General features: G+C 40.9%; 1 protein-coding gene across 3 annotated transcripts in view; it reads right to left on the reverse strand.

Annotated features, from left to right (window-relative positions):
• RASGEF1B (RasGEF domain family member 1B) overlaps window positions 1–18930 on the reverse strand; it is a 559901-nt gene that overhangs the window by 153115 nt on the left and 387856 nt on the right. For all 3 annotated transcript variants that reach the window (XM_041759001.1, XM_041759002.1, XM_041759003.1), the window contains one exon: window positions 13999–14082. In XM_041759001.1, coding sequence (XP_041614935.1) covers window positions 13999–14082 — 84 coding nt within the window. The remainder of the gene's footprint in view (window positions 1–13998; window positions 14083–18930) is intronic.

Here is an 18930-nt window from a genome sequence, read left to right on the forward strand (position 1 = left end):
GAAGCAGGCTCCCCTCAGAGAGTCTGATGCGGGACAGATTTCAGCCTTTATAGATAAGTTGTAAAGAAAGATCAGAACAAGAATGATTTTTTGTTAAGCCTGTTGTTTCCCATTTCCATAGTGTATAGGCATCTGCCTGCTTCTGAATTGATGAATTTTGTAAACCTAATAAAAAATCTTCTACAGGGGTGCCTGAGTGACTCAGTTGGTTAAGTGTCTGCCTTTTGCTCAGGTCATGATCCCAGTGTCCTGGGATGGAGTCCCACATTGGGCTCCTTGCTCAGTGGGGAGCCTATTTCTCCCTCTCCCTCTGCCTCCCCACTAGCTCATGTGCTCGCTTGCTCTCTTTCTATGAATAAATAAAATCTTCAAAAATAAAAATTCTACAGATATTAATTGTTCATATTTCATTTATTTTCTATAGGTTTTGGGAGCTGGCATTGAATATTTTTATATGCTTACAGAACATAAGTTGAACAGCACTTGGTTTAAGCATATTTGTTAAATCTTATTATAACTCTCTGTAGCTTATCAAATCTGTTTATGGAGCCATTTTGCCTATTAGGAATATTGGGATAGATAGACTTCTTGTCCTTGCACATCAGGCTGCATTTCTTACCTGGTGAATTCCTACCTATGAACCCAAACTTCAGCCTAGGTTGTGCTATGTGACAGTGGGAACCCAAGAATCTAAATTTAAAGGATATATATTTTCACTCTGGTTATTTAATATTTGCAGGTATACCTCATTTTATTGCACTTCAAAGATATTGTGTTTTTTGTTTGTTTTTTATAAACTGAAGGTTCAAGACTTCAGTGGAGGAAGTCACTGCAGATGTGGTAGAAATAGCAAGAGAATTATTATTTTTTAAATATTTTTAAAAATTTTTATTTATTTATGATAGTCACAGAGAGAGAGAGAGAGGCAGAGACACAGGCAGAGGGAGAAGCAGGCTCCATGCACCGGGAGCCCGACGTGGGATTCGATCCCGGGTCTCCAGGATCGCGCCCTGGGCCAAAGGCAGGCGCCAAACCGCTGCGCCACCCAGGGATCCCAGCAAGAGAATTAGATCAGAAATGGAGCCTAACGATGGGAGTAAATTGTTGCAACCTCATGATAAAACTTTAACAGATAAGGAGTTGCTGCTATGGATGAGAAAAGAAAAGTTTCTTGAGATCAAATCTACTCCTGGTGAAGATGCTGTGAAGATTATTTATTAAAATGACAACAAAGGATTTAGATCATTACATAAACTTAGTTGATGAAGCAGCAGCAGGGTTTGAGAGAACTGACTCCAGTTTTGAAGGAAGTTATACTGTGGGTAAAATGCTATCAGACAGCATGGCATGCTACAGAGAATCATTTGTGGAGAAGAAGAAGGAGAAGGAGGAGAAGGAAGAGGAGGAGAAGAAGAAAGAAGAAGAATAAAAGAGCCAGTTGATGTGGCAAACTTCATCATTGTCTCATTTTAAGAAATTGCTATAGCCACCCCAACCTTAAGCTGGTGACCCAGATCAGTCAGCCACCAACATCAAGGGCAAAACCCTCTACCAGCAAAAAGATTGCAACTCTCTAAAAGCTCAGGTGATGGTTAGCATTTTTTAGCAATTAAGTATTTTTTTTTAGTTAAGGTATGTACTTGTTTTTTAGACACAATAATACTGCCCACTTAAAAGACCACGGTGTAGTGTAAACATAACTTTTACATGCATTAGGAAACAAAAAAAAATTCACTTGACCCACATTATTGCCATATTCACTTTATTGTGGTGGTCTTGAACTGAACTATGTGATATCTCTGAGATATGCCTATATAGGACAGTAGCAGTGTCCTATATAGGACACTTTTAATAATTAACTTTTAAAATTCTTTATCTTTAGATGCAGTAGGTCACTCACATGGAGGACTACTTTAACAACCATTATGAGGGACGCTTGGGTGGCTCAGTGGTTGAGCGCCTGCCTTTGGTTCAAGGTGTGATCCTGGATTCCCAGGTTCGAGACCCACACCAGGCTCCTTGCATGCAGCCTGCTTCTCTGTCTGCCTGTGTCTCTGCCTCTCTCTCTCTCATGAATAAATAAACAAAATCTTTAAAACAAAACAAAACAAAAACAACCATTATGAACAAGGACAAGAAGATGAAAATAGCTAACTGAATCACAAACTAAAATTCCATATTCATTTAAACATCAGTAACCAAGCATTTACCTGCCTACTACGTGCATGGCATGGTGTCAGGCATTTTGAGGAATGGGGAAAAAAATGACATGGACTCCAATGTGTGGTAGAAGTAACAGTTGATGTTTTAGAAGGTTAATTTGTTAAATCAAAATATTGTTATTTTATGTCAAATAAAAGGAGAAGGACTCTAGAATGACATCTGAGGTAAGAATCCACTCTACCCATAAAATCCTGTGTGATAGAGTTACAGCAAAAGCTGGAGCCCAAAATGTTTGCCTCAGGGAATCCAGACCTGCTTCAGATGATGAGAGAATAGAATATTATGCCAAATACATGTATGAAGACATTTATAGATGTTTTCAAACTATGACAGCTCCTATATACAATAGGTATCAATAAAAATGTTATTTGACCAGATAATGGGTTCCACTACAGTACCTCAGTTTGAGTATTTTCACTGGAAACTGGTTTGCCTCAGTTCTAGGGAGAACTTTTATGAAATTCAGTGTATGATAGATATCTGGGTTTATTATGTTCAGAATTCAAAGACAAGGTTCTTGGCTAAGCAGAATCCTACTCATTACCTGGTTCACAGAGACAGAACTTAATGTGTTTACCTCGCTTTCCTCATCCAGGCTCCAATTGGAAGATAGGTCTTAGCAACTAGGCGTTTTCAATCCTTTAACTGATATTTACTCTACCAGGTTCTGGTTTCTACCTTCACTAGATTCTAAGTGACTTTCCATAGAGCATGCAGCTACTTTTCTCCTTGGTTTAATTATGCACTAGGATACCATGGCCAAAATAGTAGTGGTGTAGATGAGATGGAAGTTGATTTCTGTCTCAGGCAATAGTGGGTTAAACACAAGCAGTCAAGAGTTCTATAGAGTCAGAGATTCTGATTCTTGAATTTCATTTCTCTGCCATCCTCTCTTGGTCTAAGGTAGCTATTCTTTGTGTGTGTGTGTGTGTTTATTGGAGTTCAATTTGCCAGCATATAGTATAATACCCAGTGCTCATCCCGTCAAGTGCCCCCCTCAGTGCCCGTCACCCAGTCACCCCCACCCCGCGCCCACCTCCCCTTCCACCACCAGAGTTAGGAGTCTTTCATGTTCTGTCTCCTTCTCTGATTTTTCCCACTCATTTTCTCTCCTTTCCCCTTTAATCCCTTTCACTATTTTTTATATTCCCCATATTAATGAGACCATATAATGTTTGTCCTTCTCTGACTGACTTACTTCACTCAGCATAATACCCTCCAGTTCCACCCACATCGAAGCAAATGGTGGGTATTTGTCATTTCTAATGGCGGAGTAATATTTCATTGTATATATAGACCACATCTTCTTTATTCATTCATCTGTCGATGGACACCGAGGCTCCTGCCACAGTTTGGCTATTGTGGCCATTGCTGTTCTAAACATTGGGGTGCAGGTGTCCTGCTGTTTCACTGCATCTGTATCTTTGGGGTAAATCCCCAGCAGTGCAATTGCTGGGGCGTAGGGCAGGTCTATTTTTAACTCTTTGAGGAACCTCCACACAGTTTTCCAGAGTGGCTGCACCAGTTCACATTCCCACCAACAGTGTAAGAGGGTTCCCTTTTCTCCGCATCCTCTCCAACATTTGTGGTTTCCTGCCTTGTTAATTTTCCCCATTCTCACTGGTGTGAGGTGGTATCTCATTGTGGTTTTGATTTGTATTTCCCTGATGGCAAGGGATGCGGAGCATTTTCCCATGTGCATGTTGGCCATGTCTACGTCTTCTTTGCTGAAATTTCTGTTCGTGTCTTTTGCCCATTTCATTATTGGATTGTTTGTTTCTTTGCTGTTGAGTTTAAGAAGCTCTTTATAGATCGTGGATACTAGCTCTTTATCTGATATGTCATTTGCAAATATCTTCTCTAAGGTGGCTATTCTTGCTTTTGCTGCCACATCTGTATTCCAGAGAGCAAGAGGGGTATGACTTTCTTATGAAAGGCATATATCACTTCCACTTACATCCCATTGGCTATAATCTCAACATATTGCCACATCTAGCTGCAAAGGAGGCCAAAAAATATGCTTTTTTAAGCTAGCTAGAACATATCCCAACTAAAATTTCCTTTATCTTAGAAGAAGAAAATTGACTCCTTAACCTGAAAGTCTCTTTTACCTTGTTCCAAAAAGCTTTCAAGGTGAAATACTTAGCTTAATGCATTTTGCTTCACTTAGCAGGAGCTAAACGTATAGAGAAAGAGATCCAGTCTAATCAGTTCATGTTCAAAGAATTAAAATCATGTTTATCTATGACTGTAGTAATTGTAATGTTTTGCGTTGCTCAGCATTATTATTATCTTCTGATTATTCTGTTCCTGACTTTTGGGTATTTTTTTTGGAAGCAGCAGTAGGTCATGGACTAGTTTGTGGGTTAGTTTCTTGATCCTCTTGGATCACTGAGAGCCCTAAATATTGCATATTAATACCAAGGTACTTCTCATAGAAGAAGTGTTGTCTATCCAGACCCAGCCACCATATCATGATGTAACATTCAATGATCCTCAATGGGGCATGACTTGGAAGACTATTCTTAAAATGGCCCCTGTTTCCTATTTTGGCAAGGAAAATTCTCAGTGCTAAAAGGAGCTAAGGATTAACCTGTTAAAGGGACACCTCTCTTTCTTTTCTCCCCACAGATGCCTCCCAACTTTGAAATAAAGCAGCTCCATATTCTGTTGATTCTGAGTTCACCAGTTCCTTTCTTTTTATCTCTTGTTTATCCAGTTACTTCCACCTAGCTCCTCCAGTCTCCCCTTCCGTCACCCGGAAATACAGAGGCGTGGGGAGCTTTGTTTGCTTTCTTAGCCACCCTTCCATTTAATAACACTTCTATCCTTCAAGGCGCTGTCTTTCTTCATTCCTTCTGGTCAAATCAAGTAATGCATTTAAGTTATTTTCCCTTTGACTGGGGACACATTTACCTGTCACCTAAATTCCTTTGAGAAAGGTAGGTTGGCATAGCCATGGTTATGGGCAGTTTGTTAATCTAAAAACAGCTCCATCTGTTTGTGTATTCTGTTCAGTTTGCCAAGGTCATGGCACTTTACTGGGTTGTTTTGACTTGGCATGATCTACACAATGCTTGCTGAGCTGAAATAATGTTTCTTTCAGCCCAGTTTCTTGTCTTACCAGTAGTGCCAATCAGAATCTTGTGGGAGAGCCAGGTAAGTTAAATTTTATGTCATCCTCTAATGTTACTTATCTCCCCAAATCCCTGATTTTGCCTCCATCATCATTGTCTTATTACCTTTCAACAATCCACTTTGGATATGCCACTAATTTGTTGAAATCCTGAAATCCCTTTTGCATTTTTTGTTAGCCTGTGCAACCTCTTGGGGGCAACATGTTTACGGTCAAATATATTAAAAAGTAGTCTCTTTTAATTCATTCTCCAGAGTATCTCCTATAAATTACAAAGAAAGTCCTCTAGTAATAACATTGTGGGATTTGGGAGAATAAGTTCATCTTGAGCTTTCACAACACAATATTTAGCAGCTGCAAAGGCAAGGAAGACAAAGCTGCCAGGTCATCCCCTGGAAATCCCAAGACACATATTTTTAACATTTGCATTCTTATTTACATAAATTTGTATGCTCCATTCAAAAGGCACTGACTCCAATTATGTAAAATAAAACATACAACTCCTCTTGATCTGAGAATGGATAATCACACGTTCCAGGCTTGCTTTTCTGCTGCCCAGAGTGATTTCTTTGGTGTCTCCCTCTCTGCTCCTTAAGTTTTCCTCCTTTATTCCTACCCTCTAATCATAACTATTAATTTAATGAATACTTATCACTTGTAAAATTGAAGTTAATTTCAAAATATTCTTTTTTCTGTTATGAGCTCACATTGGAACTCTTTTGTTATCCAATTGGCATTTGCACAGCAACTTTCCTTCCCCCATAGCAAGGAAACATTGGTCCTTGGTTCAGCTAGGAGTACCATAATTTGGGTGGCAGAAATTGTACCTGGTTCCAGCATGTAGTCTTTCACTCAACAGAAAGTTTCTTGATAGTGAGGAAGAGAGTTTGGATTTTGGGCAGAATAACCATAGATTAGAATTATTCACCCAAAACACTGCTTTCCATCAACCCCTGTAATTAAAGCTTGATTTTGCTTACATTTTTGGCATCATTTTCCCCCTCAGGTGAATGGAAAATGGAGCTGAATGCAAAATGAATTCATTAGAGTATTTTACAGCAAATGTATTGAACCCAGAGCCAGAACTGTGGAGAGAAGAAAGAAAAAGAGATTCCTTAAGAGCAACCCCACTCAACCCAAGATAGTCCTGGTGTCACTGTGGAGATACCTGCCTGCTAAGTCTGCTCTACTGTGAGAGGGAGACCTTAGAATCACATAGTGAAACACCACCAAACCAAGAATGGTCATACTGCCCTTAATTTCCTTCTGCTTTCTGTAAAGCCTTGGAGAAAGTCACACCCTAACATTTTTATACTGCTGTTAGTGTTTCTGATCAAGTCTAGGAAAACACCAAAGAAACTCAGGACTGTCTATTGGGGGAAGTGAAACTTAGTCAAAGGAGACCCCTCCATCTCCAAGTTTCATTGACTTCTGACCTTAGCCTTTGAAACAGCTTCTTTCTGTCCCCATTGACAAAGTGGTAGTCTTTTTAGAACCCATATAAACAAAGTCAAAATAGGGGGTGGCTGGAGGGGACAGAAGCAGAGGCAAGGCAGCGAATTTCAGGGCAGTTGCCAAGACATTTTGTGATGTGCAGGGTGTGTTTTACTTGTTTGTTGTTTTAATCTTTGGGCCAAATGATACCCCTCTCACTAGGAACTAAAGTCAGCAGATGGGAAGTATCTCACTGAACACAAAGTACAGAAACCCAGTCCCCCTGCTATGCCTGCAAAACATCAGCCTTGCTGACGGCATGAAGAAGAGGCTTTCTGCTTAGCCAGGATCTCACACCCTGTGGACAGCCACCTCAGGCGGGACTTGCCGCCAAGCTGTTACCAGGAACTGCCAGGCAAATAGGTTCATTTCCTTTTAAAAAGTGCAAGAAACTCTGGATCTTCCCACATACACCTATAAATTGGAAACACAAGCCTTTTTTAAAAAAAATTTTTGTTTCGTTTTTTACTTGTGCTAATAGTAGCTATGTTTCATCCTAGGCTCTGGATTGTATGTGGCCCAAAGATGCACCTGCCAAGGTACAAAGGACAGGAGGGTGGCGGACTGCTCAGATAGACTGCAGTCCTTCTGCTGAGGTGTGCTTGGAAAGGGTCTTTGTTTTTTTTTTTTAATAATAAATTTATTTTTTATTGGTGTTCAATTTGCCAACATACAGAATAACACCCAGTGCTCATCCCATCAAGTGCCCCCCTCAGTGCCCGTCACCCATTCACCCATTCACCCCCACCCCCTGCCCTCCTCCCCTTCCACCACCCCTAGTTTGTTTCCCAGAGTTAGGAGTTTTTATGTTCTGTCTCCCTTTCTGATATTTCCCACACATTTCTTCTCACTTCCCTTCTATTCCCTTTCACTATTATTTATATTCCCCAAATGAATGAGAACATATGATGTTTGTCCTTCTCCAATTGACTTATTTCACTCAGCAGTGAACCCTCCAGTTCCATCCCCATCGAAGCAAATGGTGGGTATTTGTCATTTCTAATGGCTGAGTAATATTCCATTGTATACATAAACCACATCTTCCTTCTTCTTTCGATGGACACCGAGGCTCCTTCCACAGTTTGGCTATTGTGGACACTGCTGCTAGAAACATCGGGGTGCAGGTGTCCCGGCGTTTCATTGCATCTGTATCTTTGGGATAAATCCCCAGCAGTGCAATTGCTGGGGCGTAGGGCAGGTCTATTTTTAACTCTTTGAGGAACCTCCACACAGTTTTCCAGAGTGGCTGCACCAGTTCACATTCCCACCAACAGAGCAGGAGGGTTCCCCTTTCTCCACATCCTCTCCAACATTTGTTGTTTCCTCTCTTATTAATTTTCCCCATTCTCACTGGTGTGAGGTGGTATCTCATTGTGGTTTTGATTTGTATTTCCCTGATGGCAAGTGATCCAGAGCATTTTCTCATGTGTGTTTTGGCCATGTCTGTCTGCCTCAGTGAGATTTCTCTTCATGTCTTTTGCCCATTTCATGATTGGATTGTTTGTTTCTTTGGTGTTGAGTTTAAGAAGTTCTTTAAGATCTTGGAAACTAGCCCTTTATCTGATACGTCATTTGCAAATATCCTCTCCCATTCTGTAGGTTGTCTTTGAGTTTTCTTCACTGTATCCTTTGCTGTGCAGAAGCTTCTTATCTTGATGAAGTCCCAATAGTTCATTTTTGCTTTTGTTTCTTTTGCCTTCGTGGATGTATCTTGCAAGAAGTTACTGTGGCTGAGTTCAAAAAGGGTGTTGCCTGTGTTCTCCTCTAGGATTTTGATGGAATCTTGCCTCACATTTACATCTTTCATCCATTTTGAGTTTATCTTTGTGTATGGCATAAGAGAGTGGTCTAGTTTCATTCTTCTGCATGTGGATGTCCAATTTTCCCAGCACCATTTATTGAAGAGACTGTCTTTCTTCCAGTGGAGAGTCTTTCCTCCTTTATCGAATATTAGTTGACCATAGAGCTGAGGGTCCACCTCTGGGTTCTCTCTTCTGTTCCATTGATCTATGTGTCTGTTTTTGTGCCAGTACCACACTGTCTTGATGACCACAGCTTTGTAGTACAACCTGAAATCTGGCATTGGGATGCCCCCAGATATGGTTTTCTTTTTTAAAATTCCCCTGGCTATTCAGGGTCTTTCTGATTCCACACAAATCTTAAAATAATTTGTTCTAACTCTCTGAAGAGAGTCCATGGTATTTTGATAGGGATTGCATTAAACGTGTAAATTGCCCTGGGTAACATTGACATTTTCACAATATTAATTCTGCCAATCCATGAGCATGGAATATTTTTCCATCTCTTTGTGTCTTCCTCAATTTCGTTCAGAAGTGTTCTATAGTTTTTAGGGTATAGATCCTTTACCTCTTTGGTTAGGTTTATTCCTAGGTATCTTATGCTTTTGGGTGCAATTGTAAATGGGATTGACTCCTTAATTTCTCTTTCTTCAGTCTCATTGTTAGAGTATACAAATGCCACTGATTTCTGGGCATTGATTTTGTATCCTGCCGTGCTACCAAATTGCTGTATGAGTTCTAGCAATCTTGGGGTGGAGGCTTTTGGGTCTTCTATGTAGAGTATCATGTCATCGGCGAAGAGGGAGAGTTTGACTTCTTCTTTGCCAATTTGAATGCCTTTAATGTCTTTTTGTTGTCTGATTGCTGAGGCGAGGACTTCCAGTACTATGTTGAATAGCAGTGGTGAGAGTGGACATCCCTGTCTTGTTCCTGATCTTAGGGGAAAGGCTCCCAGTGCTTCCCCATTGAGAATGATATTTGCTGTGGGCTTTTCGTAGATGGCTTTTAAGATGTTGAGGAAAGTTCCCTCTATCCCTACACTCTGAAGAGTTTTGATCAGGAATGGATGCTGTATTTTGTCAAATGCTTTCTCTGCATCTAAGGAGAGGATCATATGGTTCTTGGTTTTTCTCTTGCTGATATGATGAATCACATTGATTGTTTTACGAGTGTTGAACCAGCCTTGCGTCCCAGGGATAAATGCTACTTGGTCATGGTGAATAATTTTCTTAATGTATTGTTGGATCCTATTGGCTAGTATCTTGTTGAGAATTTTGCATCCGTGTTCATCAGGGATATTGGTCTGTAATTCTCCAAAAAGGAGTCATTAAGCCCGTTCACGTTCAGAGTTACTATTGAAAGGTATGAGTTTAGGGTCATCATGATATCTATTCAGTCCTTGTTTTTGTGGATTGTCCCACTGGACTTCTTCTTAAAAGGGAATTTTAAGAATCCCACTTAAAATTTCTTGCATAGCTGGTTTGGAGGTCACATATTCTTTCAGTTCTTGCCTGTCTTGGAAGCTCTTTATCTCTCCTTCCATTCTGAATGAGAGCCTTGCTGGATAAAGTATTCTTGGTTGCATGTTCTTCTCATTTAGGACCCTGAATATATCCTGCCAGCCCTTTCTGGCCTGCCAGGTCTCTGTGGAGAGGTCTGCTGTTACTCTAATACTCCTCCCCATAAAGTCAAGGATTTCTTGTCTCTTGCTGCTTTAAGGATCTTCTCTTTATCTTTGGAATTTGCAAGCTTAACTATTAAATGTCGAGGTGTTGAATGGTTTTTATTGATTTTAGGGGGGGAATCTCTCTATTTCCTGGATCTGAATGCCTGTTTCCCTTCCCAGATTAGGAAAGTTTTCAGCTATGATTTGTTCACATACATATTCTGGTCCTCTGTCCCTTTCGGCGCCCTTGGGAACCCCAGTTAAACGTAGGTTTTTCTTCCTCAGGCTGTCATTTTTTTCCCTTAATCTATTCTCATGGTCTTTTAATTGTCTCTTTTTTCCTCAGTTTCCCTCTTTGCTATCAACTTGTCTTCTTTTTTCTTTTTTAGTTATTTATTTTTATTTATGATAGACACAGAGAGAGAGAGAGAGAAAGAGGCAGAGACACAGGCAGAGGGAGAAGCAGGCTCCATGCCGGGAGCCCCACGTGGGACTCGATCCTGGGATTCCAGGATCGTGCCCTGGGCTGTAGGCAGGCACCAAACTGCTGAGCCACCCAGGAATCCCTCAACTTGTCTTCTATGTCACTCACTCGTCCTTGCACCTCGGTAAGCCTCGTCGTTAGGACTTCTAGTTTGGATTGCATCTCATTCAATTGATTTTTAATTTCTGCCTGATTAGATCTAAATTCTGCAGTCATGAAGTCTCTTGAGTCCTCTATGCTTTTTTTCTAGAGCCACCAGTAGCTTTCTAATAGTGCTTCTGAATTGGCTTTCTGACATTGAATTGTCATCCAGATTTTGTAACTCTGTGGGAGAGAGGACTGTTTCTGTCTTTCTTTTGAGGTGAGGTTTTCCTTCTAGTCATTTTGCTCAGTGCAGAGTGGCCAAAAACAAGTTGTATTGGGAAAAGGAGAAACAGAGAGGAGAGAAAGAAGGAAAGAAAAGAGAAAAAGAAAAAAGAAAAAAGAAAAAAAAAGAGAAGAAAAAGAGAAAGAAAAAGAATGGAAGGAAAAAAAAGCGTGGGGGAAGCAAACAGAATCAAAAAGCAAAACAAACAAACAAAAACCACGGGGGAGTATCCTCTGATTCTGTATACTTTAAGTCCCTGGACTTCCCCTGGAACTTGTCCGTCTAGCTGGTCTTCTGGGGGAGGGGCCTGCTGTGCTGATTCTCAGGTGTTAGCACTTGGGGGAGCTGCTCTGCCCCCTGCCTGGTGCAGGGCTCAGTGGGGGTTGTTCACCCTGTGAGGCCCCAGGAGGAACAACTGCAGTGGCGGGGCCAGCTCTGCAGCCCTGGAGTCAGCTGCCGCAATAACTCCGGGGCTCTCGGTCTGCAGGGCCTGGAGGCTCCGGGGTGGGGCCGCTGATCTGCTCAGCTCGGGGCAGGAGCGTCCTGGCTGTCCTGGGCCCTCCCGGCCTCTGCCTGTCCCGGGGGAGGCCGGATCCTGGGCTGTGTCCCGGCGCCCTCTGCTCCGGGGCCTGAGCTGTTGGATTCGCGCTCCCGCCTCGCAGCCCCCTCCGCGGAGCCGCCGCCCGAGCCCCCCCGAGCTGCTCCGGGTCCCGCTGTGCTCGCTGCAGCCCTTAGGGAGCTCGGCGCACTCTCCCGGGGCGCAGGTGCCTGTTAGTGTCCCCGGGAGCCCGAGGTCATCCCCGCCCTCCTGGGTCCCGCTCCACCTCCCTGCGAGCCCCTTTCCGCCCGGGGAAGGTTGGTGCAGCTCCTGCTCCTCCGGGACGGGGCTCTCCCGTCCTGGGGACACTCGCCCCGGCCTCAGCCCGGCTCCTCGCGGGGCCCCTCCCCCTTGGAGGCCTTTTGTTTCTTTATTCCTTTTTCCCCGTCTTCCTACCTTGATAGAAGCACGAACTCTTCTCACTGTAGCGTTCCATCTGTTCTTTCTTTATTTTATTTATTTATTTATTTATTTATTTATTTTATTTTTATTTATGATAGTCACAGAGAGAGAGAGAGGCAGAGACACAGGCAGAGGGAGAAGCAGGCTCCATGCACCGGGAGCCCGATGTGGGATTCGATCCCAGGTCTCCAGGATCAAGCCCTGGGCCAAAGGCAGGCGCTAAACCGCTGCGCCACCCAGGGATCCCCAGCTGTTTTCTCTTTAAATCTCAGGCTGAATTCGTAGATTTTCAGGATGATTTGAAGGTTATCTAGGTAATTTGGTGGGGACAGGTGACTTGGGGACCCTACTCTTCCGCCTTCCCCTCCCCCTGGAAAGTGTCTTTGATACCCTCACCACAGTTATGCTTCTCTTCCATCCCCTTCTCTAGCTTCTATTTCTTCTCATAGGCCAACTGAGGATGTGCTTCCTCTAAACTTACTGTATATATTGCTTTTCATTTATTCATTCATTCATTCATTCGATTCATTTGCATAACTTGCCTAGTGCTTGGATACAGAGTGAACAAAATAGGTAAAAATAAAAACTTGCTGTCGTGGATTTATCTTAAATTATTTAATCTGATGCCGATCCTGTGAGGCAGATATTATTTTGATACCCTTTCTACAGGTGACTTGCTCAAAGTCACACAGCAAGTGAATAACAGCTGGTATTTGAACCCAGGCAAGCTGGCCCTAGAGCGCCCACACTTACCCAACAGACTCTTCAGGTTCAGAACAGTAGCAGTTCAGGTAAAACCTATAATCTCTCTTCTAGAATCAAAGTCTTTTACTCCTCAAGATAGTTTAAATAACAAGTGTGTTGGAAAAAACGGGAGTATTGTGGCTGGATTTCACACTAACATGTTGAAGGTACCAGAATATGCCACCCTCAAACATACCAGTTTGTTTTGAGAATTATTTTGAGCTGAGGACAATTGAGAAACAGCGGACTTGCAGGTAAAGCACTCTGCTCCCATTCCCCCATCACTTTCTAACAGCAGGGCAGAAATTTCCCTTTCTAAAGATTATGTAAATTTATAAATGTGTCTTCCTCTCCCATACCAGTAAGAAGATGACTATTAGTCACCAGACATGATTTTTATCAACGGAAAATGCACCAACTTGAGCCTCCATAACAAACTTAATAAATAACAATACCACTCATTAATGTCCCAAAGTCTATGGCGAGAAGCCCAAACCCCTCTTCCTTTCTCTTGTCACTTCAGCACATTTTATTGCTTTTTGTTAAAATAGTGTAAGCCTTGAATAAAACTTCTTCTTTGGGTTCTCACTTCTTTTCTATGAAGTTCTCTTTATTCATAGTAATAAATATTTTCTTTTGTTTGTCTTTTTTTTTCAGTTTAATTTGCATAACCCCAGGGTATGAACCTAAGAGACTAGAGAAAAAAAGGTTTTCAGTGTTTTTTTATACCTCCTCTACCATGTAAATTACTAAAAGTAACCTCTTTCTTTCTAACAAGTTCTGATACAGGAAGATAAGTTCAAGGGCTCAGAAACCAGGACATTGAAAGGAGTGGGGAGGATATCACCAGGGTTGGAGTAGAGGTAGCAGCTGAAGCACAGGCATCTCTGCTGAACATCTCTCAGTTCAACATTTTGCCAAGGGCAAGGGCATAGTAGGGCCAATCGAAAAGTTCAAAATTTGTATTTTATCAGCCCCTTTTATGAGATTGGCTTGATTATTTCACCCACATAGCTCAAGACAAAAAGAAATACAGCCAGCAGGTTCAAATAATACTGTTCAGTAAGAAATGGAGTCATTCTTACTTTGCCAATTGGCTTCTCAATCAGAGGGCTTGTAAAGCAGACTGGAGTTATGCTGCTGTACATCGGAAGTTTCCATTGCTGTTCCTGCAAGAAAGGAAACACAGAGAGCAGGGGGGAGAGAGAGGGAGAGAGATTTCAGGGACTTGGTTGGCTTTTCTGCTGTCTAGAACCATTTTCCAGTTGTTCACAATAGTGCCTCAAGCACTTAAACATTGTCACTTGAAATATCTGAGTCAGCATTTTTGCATAAGAATCTTCGGTGTGCAGTCTGTGCACACTCAGTTAACCTTGCTCAAGGACATATTACAAAACTATTTATGACATTTTGAAGGAATTCATGCACACATGTTGACATAAATGCAAAATATTTTCAGCCTCATCTGTTAAGATATCTTCCTAGAGCTTAAATCAAATGGTATGAAACTTTTTAAAACAAAAATAACTTTACTGCTATACTGCTGTGTAAAAACACTCACCACAAGTAAACTTCCAGTTTTCAGATCTTTAATTCCATGTGGGATAATGTCTATAGTTCTCTAACTGCTTTCAAAATGCACCAAATGGGACTCCTTTTTATTTTTTCTGCCTGAACTCCCACTCTGTCCCGCAATCTGACCTAAAACCCACCGATGTGAGTCAATGTGTTTTCCTTAAACAGACTCCATCCTAAGCCTTTTTCATACTGTTTATGGATTCTAAAATATCCTTTCCTCAGCATCTGCATATGATTTCCTACCTGTCCTGTTAAGCCCAGCTCAGATTCTCTAAAAACCACTTCACTATTTTTCTCCACTTCTTCTCTTTCTGTCTTTTAAATTTTTAATTCCAGTATAGTTAACATACAGTGTTACATTAGTTTCAGGTGTACAGTATAGTGACTCAACAATTCTATACATTATTCAGTGCTCATCACAATAAGCGAACTCTTACTTTCCTTCATTTATTTTACCCTCTGCCCTGCACCTCTTCTCTGGTGACCATCAGTTTGTTCTCTAGAGATAAGAGTCTGTTTTTTGGTTTGTCTCTTTTCTTCTTTGTTCATTTGTTTTGTTTCTTAAATTCTACATATTAGTTAAATCATATGGTATTTGCCTTTCTCTGACTGACTTATTTCAGTTAGCATAATACCCTCTAGACCCATCCATGTCAGTGCAAATGGCAAGATTTCATTTTCTTTTATGGATGAGTAATACTCCATTATATATGTGTGTGTGTGTGTGTGTATGTGTGTGTGTACAACTTTATCTATTCATCTACTGATGGAGACTTGGGTTGCTTCCATATCTCGGCTATTGTAAATAATGCTGCAATAAATATAGGGATGCATATGCATCCTTTTCAAGTTATCCAGTAGTGTCGATTACTGGATCATATGGTAATTCTATTTCTAATTTTTTGAGGAGCCTCCATACCATTTCTCTGACTGGCTGCACCAGTTTGCACTCCAACAGTGCGTGAAGGTTTCCTCTTCCCCACATTTTTGCTGACACTTTTTGTTTCTTGTGTTTTGATTTTAGGCATTCTGACAGGTGTGAGGTGATATCTCATTGTGGTTTGGGTTTACATTTCCCTGATGATGAGTGATGTTGAGCAATCTTTTCATGTGTCTGTTGGCCAACTTGATGTCTTCCTTGGAGAAATGTCTGTTCATTTCTTCTGCGCATTTTTAGTCAGATTATTTGTTCTCCGGTGTTGAGTTTTATAAGTTCTTTATATATTTTAGATACTAATCTTTTATTGTATATGTCATTTGCAAATATTTTCTTCCATTCTGTAGGTTGTATTTTAGTTTTGATGGTTTTCTTTGCTGTGCAGAAGCTTTTTGTTTTGATGTAGTCCCAACAGCTTATTTTTGCTTTCGTTTCCCTTGCCTCAGGAGACATATCTAGCAAAAAGTTGCTATGGCTGATGTTGAAAAAGTTACTGCCTGTGCTCTCTTCTAGGATTTTTATGATTTCAGGTCTCACGTTGGGTCTTTAATCCACTTTGAGTTTGTTTTTGTGTATGGTGTAAGAAAGTGGTCCGGTTTCAATTTTTGCATGTAGCTGTCGAATTGTCCCAATATGATTTGTTGAAAAGACTTTTTCCCATTGCATGTTATTGCCTCCTTTGTTGAAGATTAGTTGACCATATAATCATGGGTTTATTTTTGGGGTCTCTATTCTGTTCTGTTGATCTAAGTATCTATTTTCGTGTCAGTACCATACTGTTTTGATTACTACAGCTTTGTAATATAACTCAAAGTCCAGAATTGAAATGCCTCCAGCTTTGCTTTTCTTTTCCAAGATTGCTTTAGTTATTTGGGGTCTTTTGTGGTTCCATACAAATTTAGGGTTATTTGTTCTCGTCCTATGAAAAATGCTTTTGGTATTTTGATAGAGATTGCATTAAATCTGTAGACTGTATCTTCCTCTACTTCTGACTACAGTCAAAATAAATTTCTCTCTACCACAGAGTCCATGTACTATTATTAGAGTGCTTGTCACAATCTGCTGGGAACGTGAACTACTAAGGATAAGATTCATGTCATAGTTATCTTTGTATCCACCATGGTTTATCCACAGGTCTTATATATGGCTGTGGTCTGAATAAATGTTTATGTCCCTGCAAAAGTCCATATATTGAGATCTTAATCTCTAAGGGATGGTATTAGGATATGGAGCCTTTGGGGACTGATTGGGTCACGAAGGCAGAGCCTTCATAAATGGGATTAGTGTCCTTATAAAAGAGATCCAAGAGAGTTTCTTTGTTGTGTGAAAATACAAGTCTACAACCCAGAAAAAGGCCCTCAGCCAACAGTGCTGGAGCCCTGATCTCAGATGTTAGCCTCCAGAACTGTGAGAGACAAATTTCTGTTGTTTATAAGACACCACGTCTATGGTATTTTGTCATTGTAGCCAGTACAGATGAAGACATACTGTTGGTGCTTTCTATTAGAGTAATCTTTCTTTTTGCCAGCTGAATCTTTTTCTTTATGTAGTCACTAATTTCCAAAGCACCCTCCAGATCCAGCTCTCTCCAACTCCCAGCTCTCATTCCTATAACACACATTTTTCACTCTCTTTTCAGTCTTTTTAGAGGAGACATAAAGAGGGTTATATTGAAGAAAAAAACTTAACTGTAAGTACCAATAACCCCATAAAATAAAAATGATCTTTAAAAATTCATTAGCAGGTATTGATCCATCCCTACCTCCTGCTGTCCATTAATTGGCCATTTTTCTTGAATGGAAGGAAGATTTTTCAGTGGTCTTAGCAAAGGATACAGTATGGCTCTCTGGAATCTCTACCCCTGCTGTTACTAATTATCTCACCCTGGGCAAATTGCTTGTTTCAGGGTGGCCCTGCCTGTGAATGTGGTTTGCATTATTTACACACATCTCACAGGGTATTTTGAGACTAATTGTGAAGATACCTGTGACCTAGAAAGGTGAAGCATAATTCCTGGGGAAGAAGCCCTGCAGTTTACCCTTAGAAGAAGTCATTCAAATCTCTGCTCTCTTCCCTGGGTCAGAAAACAGGGGTTATGGTTGAATTCCAAGGGATGTGGATTTCCGTCCTTTAGGAGTTAACCTGAGACCAGCAAGCAACTCACTTCACAGGTCATATTCCAGCCATCAAAGTTTAATTACTATCAAACCCTGTTGGCTCAGGTTGCAGCCATATTAGTGAATTCATGAATGAAATTTCCAAAGGATCCCGTTACCAAACCCCACCTCCCAAAGATAATAATAGCACCAGGGGAAAGGCCAAAATATATCTACTTGAGACTACAACCTTTTTTTTTTTAAGTGAAAATAACTGACTCAGTGCTGATGATCAGGACATATGATTCTGTTTCGAGGAAGTCAATCTGCAGATACAATAGATGAATCTGAAGAACTCTGCCCTTCACTCTGATGCTGGTTCAGTTGCTATGGTAACGTATAACTAGTTTTCTTAGGTTGTGCAGCCTGATTTTCTTTAGACTAAAGATTCCCTTGATAACGTTTGCACTGGGTATAGTTAAGACCAAAACAACCCATCAGTTGCAAAACATAGGTTTCTTACCTACGTATTATTGGTTTGGTGGGAAAATATGTGATGATTCTGGACCATACATACAAGAGAATTTCTGAAATCATGGGTTCATACACAAAACAGAGTAGTGATGGATATACAGTTATTATTAACTAATGTCTTCCTTTTTCTATATCCCTTCCTCATTTCAGGATTTCTCATGGGTTTTTGTTGTTGTTGTTTGCGTGGTTGAGTGGCCAAGTGGCTGGGTGGCTGGCATAGCTGCTGTTCCACATCGAACTCACCATTTGCTAAATGTGGGGACAGGGATGCTGAGAATGGACTTGGACAAAGTAAAATAACAGAATTCGAGAAAAGTTGTCGAAGCCTCAGACAGCTCTCTGCAAAAGAGGGCAATGACTGCCCTTCCTCTTTTTTATATAATAACTGCACCCCTGAGAAGCTACAGAATTGCTCAGAGATCTACACAGGAAAGATACATTGTGTTTTTGTTCTAAGACTAAATTCCTAAAGGGAGACAAAAGAAATGGTTAAGGACTTGAACTGTAATTACAACCTTCAGTGTTTATCCTGGTGACTGAAATATAAGAGCAGCTCCTGGTGCTAAAGGACAGAAATAATCTAGGATTTCAAAGAAGGATGCAGGAATCACTTAAGTTAGCTGCTTAAACAGTGGGATCAGTCCAGATAGCATCTATTTAAGGGTACATTGCTGGGCAGCTCAAATGAACCTAATAACCCTGAAGGAAAGATTGTGTCCTCCCTAAGAAGTCTCGATTCTATATGTGTTTTGTTTTGAGATGGAAGCAGAACTTAATTTAAAGATCACCATGCCTCTATGCAGCCTTACCATGTCACCATTATTTATCTGGAGTAAATATAACTTAGAGTACTTTTTTTTTTAATTTTTATT

The sequence above is a fragment of the Vulpes lagopus genome, chromosome 6 (genome assembly GCF_018345385.1).
Source record: "Vulpes lagopus strain Blue_001 chromosome 6, ASM1834538v1, whole genome shotgun sequence".
NCBI lineage: Eukaryota > Metazoa > Chordata > Mammalia > Carnivora > Canidae > Vulpes > Vulpes lagopus.